The sequence below is a fragment of the Peromyscus leucopus genome, chromosome 16_21 (genome assembly GCF_004664715.2).
Source record: "Peromyscus leucopus breed LL Stock chromosome 16_21, UCI_PerLeu_2.1, whole genome shotgun sequence".
NCBI lineage: Eukaryota > Metazoa > Chordata > Mammalia > Rodentia > Cricetidae > Peromyscus > Peromyscus leucopus.
The window spans coordinates 41,446,944-41,465,759 of NC_051084.1; the positions used below are offsets into that span (position 1 = coordinate 41,446,944).

Consider the following 18,816-nt stretch of genomic DNA (forward strand, 5'->3'; position numbering starts at 1 on the left):
TCGGTGCCCCGCGTCCCCGCCCCCGCCCCGCCTCCCGCGGCATCTTTGTCTCGCGGCCTCGCGCTCGGCTCGCCGCACTCTCCGCCGGCGCCGCGGCCCCAGCTTCCCCGGGCGGGCCGCTCCTCCAAGGCGCGCGCGCGGGCGAGCAGAGCAAAGCCAAGCCAAGCGGGCGAGCAAAGCAAAGCAAAAAGCAAAGCAAAGCAAAGCGGGCGGACGGGCGGGCGACGCCCGGGGGGGTGGGGTGGTCGGGGAGCTGCCGGCCCCGCCGCGCCATGGTGTGAGCCCGCGCGCGGGCCCGCGCTCGTCGCGCTCCGAGGAGGAGACGCCGCCGCCGCTGCCGCCGCCGCCCGCCGCCCGCCGCCCGCCGCCCGCCGCCCGCCGGCGGCCTTGCCCCGTACCGCCCCGTGCCCCGGCGCCGCGCGGAGCTCCTGACCGCGGCTGTCGCTCCCGGGACGGCGACCGGGGAAGATGGCGAACGATTCGCCCGCCAAGAGCCTGGTGGACATCGACCTCTCGTCCCTGCGGGTGAGTGCGGCCGCGCCCTGGGCGCCGCGGTGGACACGGCCGCGGACACCCGCGGGCGCGGCGGCCCCTTTGTCTGCCGGGCGGGCGGGCGGGTGTGGGACTCGGGCGCGACTCACCGCGGCGCTCCCGGCCGGCGGGGACCCGGCGGGGCCAACACAGCCTTTGTCACCGCCTTGCATCCCTCCGCCCCGCTCTGTCTCTTCTTCCTTTTGGGGGGGTCCCTTTTTAAAAAATCATCATCATCACCATCATCTCCCCCTCCTCTCTCTCTCTCTCCAGGACCCTGCTGGGATTTTTGAGCTGGTGGAAGTGGTTGGAAATGGCACCTATGGACAAGTCTATAAGGTCGGTGTGGGGCGCCTTTGTTCCCCGTGGCGTGGAGAAACTTCTTAGGGGACGAGGGGAAGGGTGACGAGACGCTGCTGCTGACTGGAGGCCGTGCCGCCTGGCCAAAAGTTGGGAAAGGGGTTTCGCCTGGCCTTTTTTTTTTTTTTTCCCTCGCCTGTGTTCAGACTGGCCTTAAAAGACCTCATTTCCTGGCTTTGAGATAAAGGAAATAAGCTACGCTGTTAGGCATGCACTTTGCTTCAGCAAAATAAGAAAAGGAATTTTGAGTTCAGAGATGACCAGAGGGTCTCCCCCAACACCCCCCCACCCCACCCCGCCTTCCTTGTCTCCAAATCCGGCCTCCATGCGTTTGCATTTGTATGTGAATTAAAATTCGGTGTAGACAGGCCTGCCCATGAATTCCCCTTAGCCACTGGCTTGGTCTTCGTGAGAATTGTCATCCTGCTTCTTCCTTAAGAGTGCTTGCCAAAGGACTGGACCGGGAAGACTTTGGTGTCACCTGGAACTGCTTTGAAAGCCCTGCCCGGCCTATCCTCTCTTCTGGTGCACAGTATTTTGGGGAAGCCGGGAGGAGTGTGTGTTTGGGTCACGGGAGCAGGAAGACAGTGTGGGGATTAGAAAATCTGAATTCCAGGAATAACCTGTGTAACAGCTGTGTGATTGGAGGGGGGGGGGAGGAGGAGGAGGAGGAGAGAGGGTGCCCGGTTTCACACTCACCACCCCAGGTCTCTCTCTTTACACTTGCCCTCCTCTTCCCCAGCTCCACATGAAGCTGAGGAGTCTGGAGACTGTTAGTCTGTGCTGAAGGGCTGGCACCTAACGTGACTAACTGTGTTGTTGTTCATTCTGTTGGGTGTACATTCTAGAAGAAGGCCCGGGCTTCAAATGCAAAAGGAAAGAAAAAGAAAAAAAAGAACTTTACATTCTCTTTCTTGATGTCTTTCTTGTCACTAAACGTTTTCTGGAGGCTGCCTTCGCGGGGGGAGTTTTCTAGTTTGTTAGGACTGGGTCAGAGTTGAGCTCCCAAAAAATTATGTTATGAAGGAGGACTTTGTGGCTCACCATGAAGAATTGTGATTGTTTCACCAAAAATGGGGGTGGCGGTGGAAGCTGACTGTAGACATTTTCTGAGGCCAAATTAAGTGTGGATTCTATTGTCCCTTTTCTGTCTTATGAATAGGGTTTATGTGTTCCCGATTGCTTCTCCCAGCTACAGCTTCCCCCTCCCCCCCCCCAGCCCGGGGCTCTGGATGGTGGTATTGACAGGCTTGTGGTCTGAACTAGACTCAGTATTCTTAAGTGATCTCAAGTGAATTAGCGTGTTTTGTGGGTTAACTGTTGCCCCCCCCCCCCCCGCCAGATTTTTGAATTTGAAAGGCAGCCCTGTTAACAGCCTGCTGGGCTCAACTGAATTTTGGAAGGCTTTGGAAAATTTTGGAAAAGATTGTGTTGCAACTCACTGAGTGGCTGGTAACTGGCTGCAAGACATTCTTCCCAGCTCCAGGGTCTGTGTAAGCACTGGTTGGCTGTTTTCTAACCCAGTTTCTCTGGCCAACTCTAAGTGGTGAGTAGACTCTTCCAAGTGAGTTAGCCAGAGCTTGTTTTTGACCTGGTTACACAGTAGTTGGATTGTTTGTGTCTCCCTGGGTCAGCGTGGAAACTGTGGGTAGTGAAGGGAGCTGGAAGGCACTGGTGCATTTTAAAAGGCCAGCGTGGATCTTGTTGGTTTTAGGAGGTGGGCACTTGGTGTGTGTGTGTGTGTGGAGCTTGGGCAGGTTCTTTGTTGTTTCTCCTCTGTTCTTCCACCCCGCCCTTCCTACCCAAGGCTTTGTGAAGCATTGTTTTGGGGGAGTACTAGGGATACACTCTGCCTTTCTCAGACTGCACCCTGTGCAGTTGAAATACCCTCTGTGCAAATCTAAGGCATTAAGACATGGATGTAAAAGTTGCGCGTACTCCATAACAAAGTAGTGCTTACAGTTTCACCAGCAGGCAGTCACACATCCCCTCCCCTCCGCCCCCCATCTTTAAGGAAGTTTTCAAGCATGCGCAGTTGTAAGGGCTCAGTTTAGTAGCCCACCGTTGACTTTGTTTCATCTAGTCTTTTTCTTTTCCTTTTTCTTGAACTTAAGATAACAATTCATTGATAAGTACTTGGGTATTTGCTCCTCCTTTTTAAATATTATCCCAATGCTATTCCACACCGAGAAATACATCCGATTTTCTTTTCTTAGTGTGCCGCGCTGGCCCCAGTTCTTGCTACTGGTTCTTGCAGGCGTGTGGACAGGTACAAGGAACTTGAATCTCCCAGAAATGACATCAGTTTCCTTTCAAATGTTTAATTTCTAGGTCCAGAAATGTTGTGCAGAATGGTTTAGTTGCTACTTATTTATTTATTTATTTATTTATTTATTTATTTATTTATTTATTTATTTATTTATTTTTGGTTGCTTGGCATGGGGGGGTTTGGGGATTAGGTTATTCATAGTAGAATTTATTACAATTTATAAAAATTTTTAAATTGTTACAATTTATAAAAATTTATAAAAAATTTTAAGAAAAGCATTTTTAGGTAAAACATTAGCTGAACAACAACCTAGAGTCCTACTTTATTTCCGTTTTGCATTTTCTATTCGTATATGTATAATATACACATAGGCATCTATATACACATACGTATGCATACACACACATATGTGTGCGTGCGTGTACCCCATGTATGGGCCTGAGGTTAGTGTGTGTGTGTGTGTGTGTACATACCCCATGTATGGGTATGTATGTGGGTGACATGTGGAGGCCTGAGGTTAAGGTCAGAGGTCTTCCTTGATTGTTTTCTGCCTTATATATTGTGGTAGGATCTCCACGGAAACCCAGAGCTTGCCAGTTCAGCTAGTTAGTTAGTTAGCTTGTTCTAGGCCCCAGTTCAGCTAGTTAGTAGTTAGCTTGTTCTAGGCCCCTGTTTCTCCCTCCCCATGCTGGCGTTACTGTGGGTTGCCGCGCCCACCTGGGTGCTGGGGATCTGGATTCCTGTCCTCATCCTTGCCCTGCGAGCGCTTTAGTTTCTGAGCTGCCCTGCCTGCCCCTCTACTTTGTAGGACCAGAGTGAGCTAGGCTGCTTGCTCGTTACCCACATTGACTAACTGGTGAATTTCAGTTATTTTCATCAGCGAGGACGATAACAGTGTGGAAGATTAAGACTAGCAAAAGGCTTATTTCCATGGTACTTTGGGTTTTATTTTTCTCCTGAATATTTGAGGATTTTTGTTTTTCTTGGGTAACTACTACAGACATTTCTCTTACATGGTATTTTGTATTTTATGAGCATACTGCCATCCTGAGAAGGCAACTTCTGTCTTGAAGGGATTGTACTACTGTGTTAGAGAAGAATTCAGTAATAGGCATTGCTGTGTGTGTGTGTGTGTGTGTGTGTGTGTGTGTGTGTGTGTGTGAAGGAGAGAGAGAGAGAGACAGACACACTGACTGACTCCGTCAGGTAGAATGTCTGAAATCTGGGTGGATTTAGGGAGGTACCGTAGTTATGGAGGATAGAGCAGATCTGCCCCTAGTTTGCTGACCTTAGAGGAGAGGTGTCAGGTAAACCTGGGTGGCTAAGCAAGAGGCCACTTTAGGCCCAAAGACCTGGATGTCAGTAAGGGTGGCTAACACTGAGAGTTTGTTTTTGCTAACTCTGCCCCTTTGATTATTTAAGAAAGGCAGAGAGGGATGAGGGCCTGTGGAGGATGAAGGACCAAGAGTGACCATTGGGAATGGCAAGACTGGGGGAATATGGCAATATCAGGAAGGTATTTTTGGGGGGCTGCAGTTGAGGAGCAACCTCATTCCTTAAGCATTGAGAAGTTACTAAAAGGTTTTGTTGGGCTCAGAGGATTCCTAGGAGTGGGGACCTTCATCAGATGATATTCTGGGAAGAACAGGTAAGATGGTTGGCCTAGGACCTGAGTCCAGAGAGGACTGGTGAAGGCCTGAAGCAGGTGATGGAGATGGTAGAGAGGAAGCCAGGTTGAGGTGACTACTTGGGCATTTCTTTCTCTGTATATTTAACTTGAGGCATGCATGTACTCTTGTAGGCTTTGGTTCTTCTTCCTTTTAAGTGAGAGTTCTTTCCAGTAGATGAGGTAGAGCTTTGATGGACAGGGTAGGAATGCTCCAGTTGATTCTGATCGCTGCCTGGGGGTTAAGTACCCCAAGAATTGTCTGGCAAGCAGAGCACCTCTTACTCCTGGTGGGAGGTGAAGTCGTGCAGTGGGCAATGAGAATTCTGAGTGCCATGTTCCACCGGGAGAGTGTTGTGCCAGCTGATCTGTAGCTGAGTGGCATGTTCAGACTTGTTCTGAGACTTGGGTTCCCTTCATGCTGCAAGGATCTGGATGTGGGTAAGGTGGGAGGAAGCCAGCCTGTTGAACAAGTATTGCTGTGAAGCTCTTCAGACTGTTAACCCCTAACTTCTATGTGCTGTTTCCCAAAAGCAGGAACATCAAAGCTTGACAGAAATCCAGGGGTCCCTGCTGCAGGGGGGTTTTGACACTTTCTGAAACACTGTAATAAATGTGTACTCATGAATAGCAGCAAACTTGTATTTTGCCTTTTTTTTCTTAGCCAGACTTGGAGATGGGTATATTTCTATGTATTAATATAATCCAAAAATATTATCCATGCCTTTTTTTTTTTAATAACAGTTTATGTGTTCACAAGTTGAGCCTGAAAGAACAAAGAAACATTAATTTTTTTTTTTCTCCTTTTGGAGTGATATGTCATAGGAAAGTTGTGCTGAGCTGAAGAATAGTTACCTAAGGAGCTTCCTTCCTAGGGGAGTGGAAATCACTGTAATTGAGTGCCTTAAAGGTAGATGCTTTCACGTGTGAGTTTCTTGGTGGTATTTCCTTTGTTTCTTTATTAGTAAGTTCAGCCCTCTGGTGTGAGTGGCTGTGTGAATCAATCCCTGCCCACGCTTGGATCATCAGAAAGGTCTTGCTCTCTCTGTTGTCTTAAGTTCGCAATGCCCATGTTTTATCAGTGCGTCCACTTTCCCAGTCATTTATTCCCGTCATTAAAAACAACAGCAGGGAGCAGGAGGCTGTGTAATTGTAGAAATTCACACTTTTTGGACACAGAAAAGCAAGATGCTGAGACACAGCTGTGGTGAGGTGAGCACTACCATGTGGCCACCTCTCCGGTTTTTTCTCCGGCTTAGATGGGGTCTGTGGACAGTAAAGTGAAGTGTTCAAAAGCACGTTAGATGGCTTGGCGGTGTCCCACGTTTAGAGCACGTGGTGGTTGTCGGGGTTTGAATTAGTGTTTACAGTGTTTCTCTCACAGGGTAGACAGATACCTAGCAAATGGTGGTATGCAGGGTATTTGCAAGTAGTTGCTTTGAGAATTGAAGTAGATTTTACACTGAGTTTGGTATCTCATCTGAACGATCAATGTTAGAATACTAGGGCTGCTTGTGATCAGGGTAAGGATCCCCAGGTACCTACTTCACTGGAGAAGACTGGGTTGACAGCAGTTTGCTCTGCTAGCAGAGAGAGAGCCCACGGGTTGAATCAGGGTAAACTCTTTGGGTGTGTGGAAAGATGGCTAGGGAGAGACTGGAGAAGGGCAAGGAAATGTTACATTTATTACCAGTCGCCAAAAATAGGTTTCTGGGTTTTAGAGCTTTACACCACTGTTTGCCAAATAGAATATGATCTTCTGTTATGAGACTGCTTCGTTACCACAGACTGCTGGCATTGTTTGGGTTAAGTAATTAGCGAAGTAATGACTTAGGATGCATGTTTTCCTGGACAAGTTTTAAAGAACAGTGTTTTAGGACTTCATGTTTTAAGATGAGAAATGTTTTATGTATGGGACCATTACGGGGAGTTTAGAACTGAATTGGGGAGTCAAAGGAGAAATGTACAGCAGTGGTTTTTTTTTTTTTTCAGGTACTTACTGTACTGTTTCCTACATGGGGCCTCTTGTGTGTGTTAGTGCACTGCGGGGAGGGATCCTGCTTCCTTTAGTGAAAGTGGAGAGACAGGAGTGGACACAAAGTGACAGCTATAAGGTGTGCGGCAGGCTTCTCTGCGTCCTCTGGTCCTCAGCCAACACGGCTGCTTTCAGACCCATGGAACCAGCGCAGCTCACTGCTTTTATGTTGAGACAGGTTCTCACTATGTAGCCCTTGGTTGGTTTGGGACGTACTGTGTAGACCAGGCTGGCGTTGAACTTGTAGATCTGCCTGCCTCTGCTTTCCGTGTTGGGATTACAGGTGTGTGCCACTGTACCGGCCAGTTGTTGCTTTTAAATGAGGCAGGGTCTCCTTAGTTTATGTCTGTAGCTCAGCCCGGCCTTGAACTCAAGGTTCTCCTGCCTTAGTTTCCAGAATAGCTGGAACTATAGGAATGTCTTACACCTGGCTGAAATGTTCTTTTTTAAAAAATTTAGGTGGTTCAGTAACTTCATTAAAGCACAGTAAGAGCAGATGACTAGAAAACTGAAACAAGGTAGACATCTAGTGCTGGTGGGCAGTTTGCTATAGCAGTTTGCTGCGCGCGCGCGCGTGCAGTTTGGGAAACGCTCTTATTTTGCGCCCTGGTTTGAGAAGCATGGACCTGACAAGTACAACTGATAGGGAGTAGAGCTCTCAGCTCACCTTGCTGGGCACGTTAGCAGGCTGTTGTCAGCATCTAACAGTTGACTTCCCACCACTGAGAAGCTAAGCCAAGGAACCTGTGCGTCCAGCTTTGCGCTTACGGCCAAATATCTCTGATCCCTGGCATTGTGTCTCAAATATGGCTACATATGGACAAGTTATCCTATTCCATTTAAATAATTAAAAGAAAGGACCCCACCTTTCAGTTATAACTTAAAAACAACTCCTCGGTTATTTATGATAAGGGCCTTAAATGTATTACAGTTACAAGTAGAGTAGCGATCCAAAGTCCTAATGGTTGTTTCAATATATGGCGCTATCTTGCCCTTCAGAGGCATCAGTTTCCAGCGCGGTCCGCTGCTGTGTTTGATATTTACTGCCGTGCCTGCCTGTTGTATGTGATCCCCATTTTTCTCAGTTTACTAGTCTTATTTATGCGTTGGCATGCTGTGACAGTATTTGCTGCTGCTGCTGCTCTCCTGTATAGTTCAAGAGCAGTTGAATACTTGGCTCTTACACTTGCTCCTCCCATAAGTGAGTATGTCGTCACTTGGGGCTAAAACGATAGTTGCTTATGTTGTCATGACTTTGTAAATACTCTTCATCTGTGAGCCAGCTGACATACAGTGTTTCCGTATGAGACAGCTCCCTTCCTTTAAACATTGCTTTGCTTTCTTATTGCTCGGTTTTCAGCGCCTCACCGTTACCTTCCCATTCACTTACCCTGAACGATAAGCCAAATGTCTAGCAAAGTTCAACCTCTCTCAGCCATTTTCTCCTCATGCTGAGGACATATAACTAGTTGTTTCAGATAACCTATTAATTTCAACTTTTCTACCCTAGAGCTACTTCAGAGCTGGGCAGGTAAGACTGCCCCTAGACCTAGTGTCCAGCTGTGTCATGGAATGTCCCTGTTTCTAAATGGCCACCGTCTTTGGCTTGCCATTTCATTATGCTGAAATACATCATCCAGTGGCTTGCAGGAGAAGCATTCAGGATGTAAAGTCGTAAGTCACTGCAGGCTCTAAGCTCAGCTGCTCCACCTCTGCCCTCCATTTGGCCTCTACCCTTTGGAGCATCCCTTCCTCCAGGGACTAACGCTCTGATTTGCCATGGTGTGGACTGAGGAGGTGGTCACCCAGCTGGGCGAGGCAAAGAGAGGGCTGCAAACTTAGATGAGTCCTCTTGAGTTTAGCCTTAGTGATTTGGTAGGAGGTGCTTTCAAGTGAGGGTGTTTTCTGGACTCTAGAGGGCAAACTGCCTGTCTATTATCCTGGCATTGGGGTAATACGTTTTTTTTCTTTTTCTTTTCTTTTTTTTTTTATTTTTCGAGATAGGGTTTCTCTGTGTAGTTTTGCGCCTTTCCTGGGACTCACTTGGTAGCCCAGGCTGGCTCAATAACTGCTCTGTCGTCTTTCAGTTTTCAAAACTTGGTAGAAGTGATCTGTGTCATAGTCTCTCTCGGTCTCTTTTTCATTCTTTTGTTTACTTTATAACTTTTATGAGTGTTACAGCTCATGGTGCATGTGATCACTCCACCATGGTTAACTAAGAACTATGTCTGTGTTTTAAACCTATGGATGGGGCCCAGGTGTTTCTTTTCACTCAGAACAATAACAGAAACAGCATGAAAACAAAAGGAAATGGGTCAGCAGTGCTGGGTCCAGGATCCTGTGCTGACTCAAGATGTGCGGGCCCTGGAGGTGAAGGTGAGGAAGAGGGAGATGTAGAGCAGTGCTCTTGAGTGCCCTAATGCTGCTTGGAACAGCTTTTCAAGACAATGAGTTTGGAAATGATTTTTAAAGTTTTTTTTTTTTTTTTCTTTTTAAATTTACTGTGATTTTGGGCACATTTATAGAGCAATGCAGCCTTTACCCACAGCAATTTTCAGCACTGTGATGATCCAGGTAAGATATTCATACTCTTTACAATTACTCCCCATTCTAACTCAGCGCACCAGGCAAGTGCTAGTGGTTCTGTTTGTGTAAATTTGCCTTTTTATTTTCTATTCAAATTAGCTCAATGTGTAGCGTGTGATTTCTTTCACTTCCTGTTTTTGAGGTTTATCTATATAGTGGCCTGGTGGTTTCTTTTTATTAGTTTATAGTATTCCAGTATATGGATGTGCCATATATCTGCCTAGATCTTTGCCGGTTTATAGACACTGAAATTGTTTTTAGTGTTGGGCTCTTTTGAATGGTGCATTCGGAAGTTATTTTTGCCTGGAATCTTGTTCTTGTTCAGAGGGCTGGCTGCCTGATGGGACTCTCTGTAGGAGAGGAGGAGAGGAAGGAGCAGGCATTTGTCTGCTTGGGTCTTTCTATTTCATCAGCTTAACCAAACACCCTTTCTGGCTATACTACCCTGAATGTGCCTGATCTCTGATTCTCATGACAGGACTTTGGATGGGGGCTGGGCTGGGCTGGGGGAGCATTTGAAAGCTCTGCTTTCCTGAAATCTCTATCTTCCCTGCTCTTGCTGTAAGGTTAAGTCATATTCTTGAGCTGTGAGTACAGTTTCTTACTATTGTAAAGACAGACTCTACTGTCACTGAATTCACTGGTGTCAGAAACCACATTTTTCCTTCTCCCTGTGCTTTTAGATTTATTTTATTTTATAAAGGTAGCCAGTGTTTGATGCTGAAGACGAGTGTCTTGCTTTATCCCAAATAGGAGCTGTTGACTCACCAGGATTAAAAAAATAAGGTTCAGAGGAAGGAGGAGCAGGCCTGAGAGGGCCTGACTTCCACTCAGGGATCACACAAAGTGGCAGGAAAGGACTGACTCGTGTGGTCACCTGTAGCACGTGTGCACATGCTGAAAAATCTGTATGTGGACAGACAAATGTATGCCAAGTTAAAGAAATGATCTTCTCTGTTATGCGTGAAGGGATGAGGTTACTCACCTGAATTTGCTCCAAAAGTTCCTTCACAGTGTTGGATGGGAGTAGGGTGGTATGGTGAGACAGGATGTTGTTAAGTAACTCAGACTGGTTTTGAACTCATGATCCTTCTCCCTCAGCCTCCTGAGTGTCTGTCTGAGAGTTGAGATTATAGGCATGTGCCAACTTGTACAACTTTACTTTTTTTTTTAAAAATGATTATCTTATTAGAGACCTGAGGCATCAGCTCAACTCTCACTAAATGTGATAATCGTGGACCTTTAGAAAACTCTTGACCTGGGAGCATTCTTACCTGTTTAGACCGTGAGAGAGTACTGCTGCCTCTCAGACTTCTCTGCCCTCCTCAGGTTTTTTTTTTCTGATGTTCTTTGTGTAATTGCTGCGTAGCTTTTATTATGTCATTTTGAGATCTCGGGCTAAAGATTGTTATTTGAGTAAAGACTGCACCCAGGGACAGTCCTTCCTAGTGAGATACTGAGTGTTGGGTATGGTTGAGGATGCGCCTTCCAGTGCCACACAGTTGTTGGCCATGTTCATTCACTTTTCCGTGACTCAAGTCCCAGGGCGTGCCAGTGTGGACTTGGGGTGTGTAGCACCTCAGCCCTCCGAGGCTGTGAGTGTTCTTTCCTGTCATTCTTGCTTCTCTCTCCTTTGATTGCCAGGAAAAAAAAAATCTGGATCCTCGGTTCTAACCGGTGATTTAAAGGCTTAATATTTATTTTTTGGTTCACTGTCTACAAGTGTTTTGAGCCTAGCCAGCTAGGCAAGATCTCTTATTTATTACTGAAATGCTTGATGTGTGTATAATGTGTGCCAGGCACTCTGTCAGCAGTGAACGAGAAAGTCAGTCTGTGCCATTGTGTCGTTGATAAACCCAATGTTAGGCATCAAATGAAAGGTTTTAAGAGAGTGATAGTACAGATGGAGTATTGCAGGGGCTATGAGAGAACATGAGACGGTAGCAGAATTGCATTTGTGAAGTGGATACAGTGGTGTCCACAGTAGAGACTCTGTGCATGAGGCAGAGATGAGTGAGGAGAAATAAAGAGTCCCTAGATTTCAAAGAAGCCATTTAGCCCGTGACTTACTACTGTCTTGGTGAATAGCACTTTGGAGGCTTGAATAAAGAGAAGGCGAATGGGGAGGGTCCTGGCTTTATCACGGTGACTGACTCTCTCCCTCAGTTTGCTTTGAGCTAGCTGTGTCTTGGGAGCTGTTACCTCCAGCAGCTGCTGCTGTTGGGGGTGGATTGCTGGGAGTCTCCTGTATCAGTTAGGGACGTGTCGTCAGCCTGGACATCTCTTCAGAGGTGGAGCTTATTAGGCCTGGAAGGTCCTTTGAGTAGGATTTGGAATAATACTTGGAGAGTGGAGACCCAGAGCTGGCTGCATGTGACCTGTACACAGAAGGGAGACTGCTTTCCCAGGTGCTGGCCCCCCTGATCTTAGAACTTGAAAAGAAAGGGGACTTTAGTAAGATGGTTACATTCGTTACACGTTTGGGGATAAACCCGTGTACAGGTTTAAAAGTTTCTGTAGTTCCCATTATAGAAATAAGTGATTGAAAGATGAACTTCACATTTCTTTTTTAAGCTGCTGTTTATAGTTAGTTGTGGGTCATTTAATGCTGGGGGTAGATTATGAGGGATGTTGCCCTTGAGGCATTTTATTTTTCCAGTGTGTAACATCAGTGTGTGTATAGGTGAATATAACTGTCCCTAGGCAGGACGCCGTCATGTGTTTAGTCCGGTACTCAGCACATAATTGTTAGCTTTTTTATAATATGGATACAATTTTATTTTTTCTGAGCTTACTAAGTAAAATGGCTTTGTTGGATTTTGAAAAATAATACTAATTGAGTATTTATCTTAATTTTTAAAATTACGTTTATTTGTATATGGGCACATATGCACATGTCTATATACACATGGGTGCGAACATGCCATGGTGTGAGTGTGGGGGCGAGCGTGCCATGATGTGAGTGTGGAAGTTTGCTGGAGTTGGTTCTCTCCTACATTGGGCCCCAGAGATCAAACTCAGGTTGTCAGGCTTGGGCAAGTGCCCATACCTGCTGAACCATCTTGCAGGCCCACAGAATGAATAGAATATTTCTAACCTTTTCCTGATCTTACTAGAAAAGAACTCTGCAGCTATTAATGCTAGTTTTCAAAGTGTGAAATTTCTTTTGTTTTAATAGGGCTTTGTCAGCCATTAACCCCCAAGATTGAATTAGATAATTCATTTTTCACTAGATTTTTACTTCATTAGCTGAAAATATTTTCTGCTGCTTACTTATTGTTACATGAAAGAAGTGATTTAATGTTAAATTTTATGTGGAATTTCTTTGTTTCCCCTTGGCTCTGTGTGCATATAAGGACCTTTTTTTTTCCTTTTTGTCTTTGGGAGTCTCTCCCCCCACCCCCATAATTCCATTTTTTCTTTTCTTTGCAGGGTTACTAGCTGTAATTTTGTCATTTTATATTTTGTTTTAGAATTTGTAGTGGTACACTGCTTACTTATTTATTGAGATAGTTTCTCTTTGCAGACCAGGCTGGGCTCCAACTCCAAGAGATTCTCCTGCTTCTGCCTCCCAAGTGCTGGGATTAGAGGTGTGGGCCACCGTGCCTCACTTGTAGTGTAAATCTTTAGCTTACAATCTAGGTTCAGATGTCATACATTTCATGTGTAAGAGACCTCCCGTTCCTGTCCGCCTGGCCTGTATTTTTGCCTTTTAAAAAGCAAAGGTAAAGGAGGAAGGATTTCTCTCAGTTTGCAGTTTGATGGCGCACCCATCGTGGTAGGAAGGTGTCGCAGTAGGAGAGTGGGAGTCTGGGCACATTGCAGCAACAGTCAGGACGCCTGCAGGGGGCCCTTTGCCTTGGCGAGCTGGCTTTCTCTTGTTTGAGCCTAGGATGCCTGTCCATGGGATGGTGTAGCGGACCTTTCCATCTCTGTTAACCCAGTGTGGGCAATCCCTCACAGGCATGCCCAGAGGTCTGTCTCCCAGGTGATTCTAGGTCCTGTCAGCTTGGCAGTATTGACCCTCACATGGCTGTCCTGGTCAGTCCTCTCTTGCTGTGAAGAGACACCGTGACCAAGGCAACTCTTCCAAAGAAAGCGTTTAATTGAGACTTGCTCACAGTTTCCAGGTTTTTGTCTATCGTTCCCATGGCAGGGAATATGGTGGAATGCGGGCAGACACGGTAGCTGAGAGTTCTCTGTGTGGGTCCCCAGGCAGCGAGAAGAGAGAAGAGAGTAGCTGAGAGTTCTGCATCTGGATTGGCAGGCAGCAGGAGGACAGAGACACTGGGTTTGACTTGGGCTTTTGAAACCTCAAGCCTACTTACCCCCAATGACATACTTCCTCTAGCAAGGCTACACCTCCTAATAAGATCATACCTTCTAGTTCTTTTAGTAGTGCTACTCCCTGATGGTTAAGCATTCAAATATATAAGACTACGGGAGCTATTCTTACTCAACCACCAAATTCTACTCCCTGGTCCCCACAGGCTTGTAGCCATATCAGAATGCAAAAATGCGTTCAGTCCAACTTCAAAAGTTCCCATTGTCTGTCATTCTCAACATTGTTTAAAAGTCCAAAGTTCAAAGTCTCTTCGGAGACACTTTGCAATCTCTTAACTGCAACCCCCTGTAAAAACAAAAATCAAAAAGCAGATCACATACTTTCAACATACAGTGGCACATAATATACATTACCATTCCAAAAGGGAGGAAAGGGAGCATAGTGAGGAAATACTCAAGCAAAGCAAGACCTAAAACCAGCAGGGTAAACTCCAAACTCTGCATCTCCATGTCTGATGTCAGAGTGCTTTTCAGATCTCCATCTCCTTTCATCTTTGTTGACTACAACATACTTATCTCTCTTGGGCTGGCCCCACACCTGGTTTGCAGCTCTTTCTTGGCAGGTATCCCACAGCTCTGCAATCTCCAACACCTTGGGGTCTCTAATGAAATTAGGCTTCACCTTCACAGTTTGATGCAGTGGCTTCAGTGGGTCTCCATTCAGGGACACCCCTGACACATGCATGGCCTCAGCAGCTTTTCTTAACCTAGTAGGGAGATTCCATAACTCCTTTCTTGTATCCTTGACTCTAAAGCCAGAACTATGTGTCTCAAGCTGCCAAGTTCTGCTGCTTGCTGGGCTAGAACATGGCCCCCTTGTTCAATTACAGTTATACCAGCTATCTGTTGTTGATGGTTTCCTTCACTGTTTAAGCTTTTCTTTAATTCCTTCCTGCTAGTTGGAAGTTTAGCTGGGTAGGATTTTGCCCTGAGGTCACCACTCCCTTTAGTCCATTTAACACCAGACTTTTCTTTAGCTTTTTGTCTCCTTGAGCACAGGACTTAGCTCCATTACAATCCCTGATGCTCCTTTTCTCCTCAAACTGTATGTTTGGTAATTTTTCTTAATCAGCTTACTCCTTTTCAGTATAGGTCTGCATAAGACTTGCCACTAATAACCATATGACAAAGTCAATACTAGGTTGTCTTGAAACCTCCTCTGCTAACACTATTAACTCAAAACTCTTCATTTGAGCCTGAGGCAGATTTTTTGGACAAGGGTAAAAAACAGCCACATTCTTTGCCAAAATATCACAAAAATGGTCTCTAGTCACTTACTAATATTCTTCTTCTCTGAAACTTCTTGAGCTGGCCTCTCACAATCCACTTCACCCTCAGGACCACTATCTTGCATGCTTTTACTAGGATAGCCTATTAAACCCTGCTTAAAACATTCAACTGCTTTCCTAATCCAAAGTCCCCATTCTGACAAATAGCATGGTCAGGCCTGGCACAGCAATACCCAGCTCCCTGGTACCAGCTTCTGCCTTGGTCAGGGTTTTGTTGCTGTGAAGAAGCATCCTGACACGGGGCCTGACTTGAGCTTTTGAAACCTCAAAGCCCACCCCCAGTGACACACTTCCTCCAACAAGGCCACACTTACCAACAAAGGCCACACCTCCTATCTTTCTGAGTATAACCACTCCCTGTGGCTAAGCATTCAGATATATGAGCCTTTGGGGGTGATTCTTGCTCACCTACTACACATGACCTTAGAGTATTGTGGCATACTAGTGGTTACACTGTCTGGTACTTGGCATTTTTTATTTAGACCTGCATTTCTTGGTATCATTTTTTTTTGTGTCTGAGGATTTTCCTTAATTTATTGTTATTATTGTTACTGTTACTAGTACTAGTATTATTGTTTAGTACAAGTTGGCTGATAAATTCTTTTAGCTTAGCACATCTGAAAGCATTCATTTTTCATATCTGAAATATGGCTCATATATTTTCCTTTCAGTATGTTATAGTTACTCTGTCTTCGTTTCCATTTTTGCCTCTATTTGAATCTGTTAATCCATTGTTCCTTTGTTTATAAATGTCGTTCTTTTCTGGCTGCCTTTAAAACTATTTTTATTGTTGGTTTGGAGTGATTTGGTTATCCTGTGCTCGTGTGTGTGTGTGTGTGTGTGTGTGTGTGTGTGTGCGCGCACACACACGCATATGTGCACCCTATTGTTTCCTCAGACTCTTGCAGGGCTTCATTTGGCGTGGCCACTATTGCTCAGGTTTCATCTTCACTTACTCTCTTAAAACACAAACTTGTTTTTATTAAATTATGTGTATGTATATATTTGTGGATGTGTGTATGTGAGTTTGGTGTGTACAGAGGCCAGAGGCATTGGATCCCCTGGAGCTGGAGTTCCAGGGACTTGTAGGCTGTCGAATGTGAGTGTTGGGAACCACACTTGGGTCTTCTGTTAAGAGCAGTGTGAGCTCTGAACCACTGAGCTGTCTCTCCAGCACCTTGTCTTTTTATCCTCAGTGCCTGCTTTGCTAGTCGTCTCATCCACTCTATGTATTTTCTAATCTCAGACATTAACATAGTTTTTTATCTAAAGAGTTTTGGATCTTTTTTTGTATTTTTCTGGGCTTTATATTCTCTCTAATTTTTTGAGCATAAGAAATAGCTATACTGTTTGTTTTAATAATGTCATCTGATTCTAACCTTTTAATTTTGCAGTTTTCAGTTGACTTACTGTTCTCTTATGGGTTATGCTTCCCAATATGTTAATCTTTCACCATTAATTTTACTGTGTTTTAGTGCTGGGTATTTATTTTTTATTCTTGTAAGTATTCTTGAGGTTTGTTCTGGGAGACAGTTCAGTTACGCAGAAGAAAGTAAGTTGATCTTCTGGAGACCCATTTCTCTGATTTTTAAGTAGGAGGCAACAATGGTGGGTCTGATCCTGTTTCTCTCTACTCAGGCAAGATATTTTGTAGTGCTGAGTTTCCTAGGAGCTCTGCAGTCAGCCATCTCTGTGTGATGTTCCATCAATTCTTTTCTGTGTGCATTTTATCTCCGCCATAGGTAGTTTCCTTATATGCATGTGTTGATTTACACTTGGCTGAACTCACGCGGGCCCTTTTTAGAGCTTGGGGTTCTTTATGTCTGGGCAGCCCTGCATTCCTGCTCTGCATTCTCATTTGAACTCCAGCTTCTTAGTTACCCAGACTCTCAGCCCCTCCTTTGCTAAGGGAATAGGCTGGGTTTTGCTTCGGTTTCTTCTTGAGTCATGACCTGAAACGTTAGAGGGAGTAGGTAGTTCCAGCAGTCAGGGATCATTCACTGCCTTTCATTCATTGTTTGACATCCAGTTCCCTCTCCCCCCTCTCCCCACTCCTTCCATTTAAAACAATTCAGTGTAGGTATGTATGGTGCATATGCAGATGCATCTGTAAGGCAGTGGTTCCCAACCTGTGGGTCATGACCCCTTTGGGGTCGCATATCAGATATTTGCATTCTGATTCATAACAACAAAATAATTTTATGGTTAGGGGTCACCACAGCATGAGGAACTTTATTAAAGGGTTGCAGCATTAGGAAGGTTGGGAACCATGAGCGTAAGGAGAACAGAAGAAGATATCCAGTGTCTTCCTCTATCATTCTCTGCCTATTCTTTTTTTTTCTTCCCTTCGAGACAGGGTTTCGAAGTAGTTTTGGTGCCTGTCCTGGATCTTGCTCTGTAGACCAGGCTGACCTCAAACTCACAGATATCCACCTGGTTCTGCCTCCCGAGTGCTGGGATTAAAGGCGCCTGGCCTCTGTCTATTCTTTTGAGGCATAGTCTGCCTCTGAATTTAGGACTTGGGTTTTCTCAGCAAGGCTGGATGCCATTAAGCCCCAGTGCTTAGGTGGGTGTTGGATGCCTGGCTTATTACATGACTCTGATCTGTGTGATTGCCTGGCAAGTACTCTTAACCACTGAACCATTTCTCCAGACCTCCTTTTTCTTTAAGTCAGATCTTGCTGTGTAATTAGCTGCCTTGAGATCCTCCTTTCTCAGCCTCTTGAGTGTTGGAATGTGAGGTGTGTGTACTGCCATACCTGGCCTAACATCTAGGTTTCTTGTTTTTGAGTGTCTCACTGTTAAACCTTGGCTGGCATGAAACTTGCCTTGTAGACACGGTTGGCTACAAGCTAACAGAACTCTGCCTGCCTCTGCTGGCATTGAAGTTGTGTACCGACATGCCCACCTCCTCCTCTTTTTTTTTTTTTTTTTTTGATGGTAGTATTGATGTGTGGAACTAACAGCTTTCGAAAGAGGTTTTTTGTTTTGTTTTGTTTTTTGAGACAAGGTTTCTCTGTATAGCCCCTGGCTGTCCTAGAACTTGCTCTGTTGACTAGGCTGGCCTCAAACTCAGAAATCTGTCTGCTTCTGCCTCCTGAGGGCTAGGATTAAAGGTGAGAGCCAACACTGCCTGTCTAGAAAGAAAGAACTTTTTTAAAAAAGTTCTTATTGTGATGTTAGTCATTTGTCGCATTGTACACCCATTTATGACATGATCTCCATGGCTTTTAGTGTATTCAGAGTCACACAGGATAGTCACAGTCAGTCTGATGACGTCCTTCAAATAGACCCGTGTTCTAGTCCTTCTATCATCCGATGCCTTCTGCACCTCAACCCTACGCTACCACCTTGGTTTCTGCCTTTTATGGAGGTAGGTCCTGTTGACATTTCATAGAAACGGGCCACACCATGCCTCTCTTCTTTCAGTGTGATGTTTTCAAGGTTCATACACGGCATAGTAGGTGTCAGGACTTCGCTTCCCGTGTTTGTCCAATAGTATTCTATTGTGTGGTTATGTTCATCTGTTGATGGACATGTGGTGGTTTCCGTTTTGAGCTACTAGGGGTAATGCTGCTGTGGGCATTTATGCACAGCTTCTGTGTAGACTGTTGGGACTGTAGGAGTCTGTGCTAAGTGTGACTTTTTGAGGAACTACAGAGTGTCTAGTTTCTGTGACACCCCCACCAGCACCACCAGTATAGTAATGTGTGTGTGTGTGTGTGTGTGTGTGTAT

General features: G+C 45.5%; 1 protein-coding gene across 50 annotated transcripts in view; it reads left to right on the plus strand.

Annotated features, from left to right (window-relative positions):
• The first annotated feature begins 373 nt into the window (after window positions 1-373).
• Map4k4 (mitogen-activated protein kinase kinase kinase kinase 4) overlaps window positions 374-18,816 on the plus strand; it is a 150,466-nt gene continuing 132,023 nt past the window's right edge. For all 50 annotated transcript variants that reach the window (XM_037200203.1, XM_037200206.1, XM_037200215.1 and 47 more), the window contains exons 1-2: window positions 374-525; window positions 805-870. In XM_037200203.1, the coding sequence (XP_037056098.1) occupies window positions 469-525; window positions 805-870 (123 nt within the window). In that variant the 5' untranslated portion in view covers window positions 374-468. The remainder of the gene's footprint in view (window positions 526-804; window positions 871-18,816) is intronic.